Source organism: Mus caroli, chromosome 10, assembly GCF_900094665.2.
Source record: "Mus caroli chromosome 10, CAROLI_EIJ_v1.1, whole genome shotgun sequence".
Taxonomy (NCBI): domain Eukaryota; kingdom Metazoa; phylum Chordata; class Mammalia; order Rodentia; family Muridae; genus Mus; species Mus caroli.
In genome coordinates, this window is record NC_034579.1 from 9,403,722 (window position 1) to 9,409,721 (window position 6,000).

The following is a 6,000-nucleotide window of genomic DNA, read 5'->3' on the forward strand; positions in this document are numbered from 1 at the left end:
AGGATGGGTTGCCAGGCCCATCTGAACCTCTTAAAAGAACATACTGATTGCAGGCTTGAATACGGTGGTGCTGATGCTGGTGCTGATGGGGGGATACAGGTTTCCAATAGCTGATGTGAGAAATCTGTTCCTCTTCTCTCTGCAGACACCCAGCTACTGTGCTGTGGATCTCTCCCGGCTGCTAGGCTGTAGTGCTGCTTTTCTGGAGTCAGGCTGTAGTGACTCCCCACCTTCTTTCTGTCTGGGCTTAAATGGCACAGCAGTTCCTCAGCACATCTGAAGAAGAAAGTGTGAGAACCAAAGGCAATGGCTCCATTCCGCTGTCAAAAATGTGGCAAGTCCTTCGTCACCCTGGAGAAGTTCACCATTCACAATTATTCCCACTCCAGGGAGCGCCCATTCAAGTGCTCGAAGGCTGAGTGTGGCAAAGCCTTCGTCTCCAAGTATAAGCTGATGAGGTGAGAGGCTTTAGAAGGGGGTGCACTTTTACTTGGGCCTTTAAGTGTCTCTTCAGGCCTTCAGGGCTCTCGCTGAAGGGGAAAAGAAGGCAGTGTGTGGGTGCATTTAGCCTTTTAGGAACTCTTTAAAGCCCTATCTTCAGTGATGACTGGAGTGTCCGGTATGCCATTGATGACCGTGGCACCTGGAATTCACTTGTGTATTTAGACTTTGTGTATGTACATTTCTTAGACTTTCAGAGAATCCACAATCTACCAAAGCAGTGATTTTTCACATGAATCCTTTAAAAGAGAGTTGGTATATAATATGAATTATTTCTCTAGTGTTATGTACTCACTACTACTAGGGAAGTGGTACCCAAGACGTACATTCTGTCCACAATGGATTTTGGTAATACCACAGCCTTGACAAACCACACAATCAGACTATAGCCTGACTGATAGTGAATGCTGTCTGTGTACTTCTCTTGGTATTGCTTGTGTCTAATAGCCACAAAATGATCCCACAAGCTTCAACTTGCTGACAACTCACATTCAAATGCATAAGTGGGAGAATTAGCAACCCAACTTCCAGTCTGAGTGGTAGAAGCCCTACATTATCATTCCATCTTGGGGTACTTCAGAGGAAAGTACTTAAAAGAGATAAAAGGAAAATATAAATTATGCTCCTGACCTTAAGAACAACACCATCACTGATAATGTAATATAAGTTGATGTTTAAAATAAGACTGAAAATGCTTCTGTACTTTACATTTCAAATGTCTTCAGTTGTAGGCCCTTTTCTAGTTGTCATAGTAATAGCATCAAGGGCCCAACCACGTTCACTGATTGTGTCAGGGGCTCCCTGGTTAGTATCAGACTCATTTTGTGTACATGAGGGCATCCTGATTTAAACAGAGAGGGTAGCTGTGGCTTCAGTGGGGCCACCTCAGGGTCCTATGGGAGGCCTGGGGAGAAAGCACAGTGGGGCAACAGATTATTGTAGTAAATAGAGTTAGTTAGAAAGACGATGGGAAGTCAAATGAGTGCTTTAAGCGCTGTTGAAGAGGTAGTGGTTGGGGAGAAATGATTTGTTTTATCAAGGTGGAAAGTAGGGCAAAAGCAGGAAGCAGTGGACATTATCCAAGACCCACTGTTCCTGTCCCAGCCCTGCTGTCTTCCCTGGCCAGAGGCCATCCACTTTCAAGAAACTAAGAGGGCAGGCTGCTTGGGTTCATCTTAAAGGTGGTAGGGCAGCATACCATCCAGTGCCCAACCATTGCTACCTAAGTTCCATTTTATAAGCAGAAATTGAAGTGAAATAGGTGCCTTGCTTAACCAGAAAGGGAATGTGGGTACCAGGACATTAAACAACTACTAGGAAGAGACAACCAAGGGCTAGAATAGCTGATTTGACAGAGCAGACTGGACTCTACGGATGTCTTCTTCGGAATGAGCACCCTGAAGCAACTTGATGGGAACTACCTGCTGAATGGATTTAAAATGTACTCCAAAGGGGCTTTGGGTGGCTAACAGAGATGAATATAAAGGCAGGACTGGCTTAAAAACTAAACTAATCTCAATCAGTAGAGAATGCCTAAGAGCTGTGATGGGCGCCAACCTAACAGGCACTGAGAAGCTTTATGCAAATTTGGTCAAATTGGGTAGTTCAGAAACTTCTGGAAAGTATCATCTATCTACTTAACCCCTTTCTGAAAAATATATTTCATAACCATGTTTTTAAAAAGTCTATTGATAACAGGGAAATTCAGTCTTCCTTGTAGGCATAAAGTTGAATCTGCCTTTTAGTAATTCTTAGCTTTTTAAATGGTAAAATGTTGTATCCATAGGGAAAATACAGAAAAAGTAGTTTATAAGTGAAAATGTCACTAAGACCTCGAGAAAGTAACAGGTAGTTACTTGATAGTGTTGCCTCTGTCTTTCCTTCCTTCATAATAGAATTCTCTTGCAAACTGTGCCTCCTCTTTTCTGATTCCAGACACATGGCCACACACTCGCCACAGAAGATTCACCAGTGTACTCACTGTGGGAAGACATTCAACCGGAAGGATCACCTGAAAAATCACCTCCAGACCCACGATCCCAACAAGATCTCCTACGCGTGTGAGGATTGCGGCAAGAAGTACCACACCATGCTGGGCTACAAGAGGCACCTGGCCCTGCACTCGGCGAGCAACGGCGATCTCACCTGTGGGGTGTGCACCCTGGAGCTGGGGAGCACCGAGGTCCTGCTGGACCACCTCAAGTCTCACGCGGAAGAAAAGGCCAACCAGGCACCCAGGGAGAAGAAATACCAGTGCGACCACTGTGATAGATGCTTCTACACCCGGAAAGATGTGCGTCGCCACCTGGTGGTCCACACAGGATGCAAGGACTTCCTGTGTCAGTTCTGTGCCCAGAGATTTGGGCGCAAAGACCACCTCACTCGTCACACCAAGAAGACCCACTCCCAGGAGCTGATGCAAGAGAATATGCAGGCAGGAGATTACCAGAGCAATTTCCAACTCATTGCGCCTTCGACTTCGTTCCAGATAAAGGTTGATCCCATGCCTCCTTTCCAGCTAGGAGCGGTCCCCGAGAACGGGCTTGATGGTGGCTTGCCACCTGAGGTTCATGGTCTAGTGCTTGCTCCTCCAGAAGAAGCTCCCCAGCCCATGCCGCCTTTGGAGCCTTTGGAGCCTTTGGAGCCTTTGGAGCCTTTGGAGCCTTTGGAGCCTTTGGAGCCTATGCAGCCTTTGGAGCCTTTGCAGCCTTTGGAGCCTTTGCAACCTTTGGAGCCTCTGGAGCCTATGCAGCCAATGCTGCCAATGCAGCCAATGCAGCCAATGCAGCCAATGCAGCCAATGCAGCCAATGCTGCCAATGCAGCCAATGCAGCCAATGCAGCCAATGCAGCCAATGCTGCCAATGCCAGAGCCGTCTTTTACTCTGCACCCTGGCGTAGTTCCCACCTCTCCTCCCCCAATTATTCTTCAGGAGCATAAGTATAATCCTGTTCCTACCTCATATGCCCCATTTGTAGGCATGCCCGTCAAAGCAGATGGCAAGGCCTTTTGCAACGTGGGTTTCTTTGAGGAATTTCCTCTGCAAGAGCCTCAGGCACCTCTCAAGTTCAACCCATGTTTTGAGATGCCTATGGAGGGGTTTGGGAAAGTCACCCTGTCCAAAGAGCTGCTGGTAGATGCTGTGAATATAGCCATTCCTGCCTCTCTGGAGATTTCCTCCCTATTGGGGTTTTGGCAGCTCCCCCCTCCTACTCCCCAGAATGGTTTTGTGAATAGCACCATCCCTGTGGGGCCTGGGGAGCCACTGCCCCATAGGATAACCTGTCTGGCGCAGCAGCAGCCACCACCACTACCGCCGCCACCACCGCTGCCACTGCCACAGCCACTGCCAGTGCCGCAGCCACTACCACAGCCACAGATGCAGCCACAGTTTCAGTTGCAGATCCAGCCCCAGATGCAGCCCCAGATGCAGCTACAGCCACTACAGCTGCAGCTACCACAGCTGCTGCCGCAACTGCAGCCTCAGCAGCAGCCTGATCCTGAGCCAGAGCCAGAGCCGGAGCCAGAGCCGGAGCCAGAACCAGAGCCAGAGCCAGAGCCAGAGCCAGAGCCAGAACCAGAGCCAGAGCCAGAGCCAGAGGAAGAACAGGAAGAGGCAGAAGAAGAGGCAGAGGAAGGAGCAGAGGAAGGAGCAGAACCAGAGGCACAGGCAGAAGAAGAGGAAGAGGAAGAGGAAGAGGAAGAGGAAGCGGAAGAGCCACATCCAGAAGAAGCCCAAATAGCAGTGAGTGCTGTGAATCTGGGCCAGCCTCCCCTACCCCCAACTCCCCATATTTTCACAGCTGGCTCCAACACTGCTATCCTGCCCCATTTCCATCACGCATTTAGATAAATTGGTTTTTAAGAGGGTGCTTCTCTTGTGGAAGATATTTTAAACATCAGTTACAGTTTGAAGAGAAGCATTGGAAAACAGGAATGGGGTTTTAGCTTATTTGTCATAAGTAGCTTGAGAAAAAGAATTCTCTAACTGCATGCGTTGTGCCAATATATACCCTTAGTATTCATACTTCCTACCAAATTTAGTGTGTGTGCATTCTGTAATCAAACTGCAAATATTATCATATTATCCTATTATTACCCTTGTATTATTACCCTCATATTATTACCCTCATATTATCCTCATATTATTATCCTCATTATCTTATAATCACGTGATTACGTGATAAGATCCAAAACATGAGCTGCTATTTTGTAAATATCGTGTTGAGTGTAAGCTGTTGTAGTGATGTTAGCTATGTAACTGTGTGTAGCCTAGGAAGGAGATGATGGTAAAGTTTGGAATTCTCCAACTTGGAAGGTGTTTTTAAGAGAAGGGGGTAATCTTTGTATGGCGTTTATAACTAGGCTGTGTGTTTCTTTTCAGGGACTCGTCTATAAGAAATGGACAGTTTAGATACTCTTCTTGTTAGTTCTCTGTAGTTTATTCTTCTTGTTGCTGATTGTGTAGCTTTATAGAGTGTGAAGCTATCGATGTCTCCATTTTTTAAAGTGAATTTAAATGTACTGTTCAATATTTTTCATGTGTTGTTCCAATGTGAGTTACGACTTCATTTATCTTAAAGACAAAACTGGTTGTCAGTCATACCTGACAGAAGAAAGAAATCACTGTGTAACCAAGTCAAGTGGCCAACTAATTGAAAGAAGAATCAATCAAACGTGTTCCGTGGACTGTGATACTCATTATGTTTTTTTAACAGGAATTTAAGAAAATGTACTGGAATTTTAAAAAAGCATAAGTATATTAGATAAGAATTTTCTTTGCCTAGCTTAACCTACTACTTATGCTGCTTAAGTTCTGAAGTATTGTTTGTAATCACCAATAGAAAAGTGTATCGGTAGATGATCAGTTTAAGTCGTTGTTAGTTTGTATCCCGAGAGGATTGTGTTTTGCAGTGTAACCGGACTTGTAATCTCCCTTGATACCTTGTTAATCGATTTTGAAAGTGTAAAACCTAACCTTTGAAGACTCTGTATTTCCTTCTTGAGACTGTATTCCCCAGGATTTATCTCCTATCCTTTGTAGACTCTGTATTTCGTTTTTAAGACCGTCTTTCCCAACATATATCTGCTAACCTTTGATGCCTCTGTATTTCGTTTTTGAGACTGTATTCCCTAGCATATATCTCCTAACCTTTGAAGACACTGCATTTTGTTTTTGAGACGGAATTCAACAGCATATATCTCCTAACCTTTGAGGACTCCATATTTCGTTTTTGAGACTGTATTCCCCAGCATATATCTCTTAACCTTTGATGACTCTGTATTTTGTTTTTGAGACTGTATTCCCCAGCATATATCTCCTAACCTTTGAGGACTCCATATTTTGTTTTTGAGATTGTATTCCCCAGCATATATCTCTTAACCTTTGATGCCTCTGTATTTCGTTTTTGAGACTGTATTCCCCAGCATATATCTCCTAACCTTTGATGACTCCATATTTTGTTTTTGAGACTGTATTCCCCAGCATATATCTCCTAA

The 6,000-nt window shown here is 45.0% G+C and overlaps 1 protein-coding gene across 9 annotated transcripts in view; it reads left to right on the forward strand.

Annotated features, from left to right (window-relative positions):
• The window catches only part of Plagl1 (PLAG1 like zinc finger 1), a 39,940-nt gene extending 33,952 nt beyond the window's left edge, over positions 1-5,988 (forward strand). For all 9 annotated transcript variants that reach the window (XM_029482238.1, XM_029482245.1, XM_029482242.1 and 6 more), the window contains 2 exons: positions 146-458; positions 2,437-5,988. In XM_029482238.1, coding sequence (XP_029338098.1) covers positions 307-458; positions 2,437-4,354 — 2,070 coding nt within the window. In that variant the 5' untranslated portion in view covers positions 146-306 and the 3' untranslated portion in view covers positions 4,355-5,988. The remainder of the gene's footprint in view (positions 1-145; positions 459-2,436) is intronic.
• The last annotated feature ends 12 nt before the right edge of the window (positions 5,989-6,000 follow it).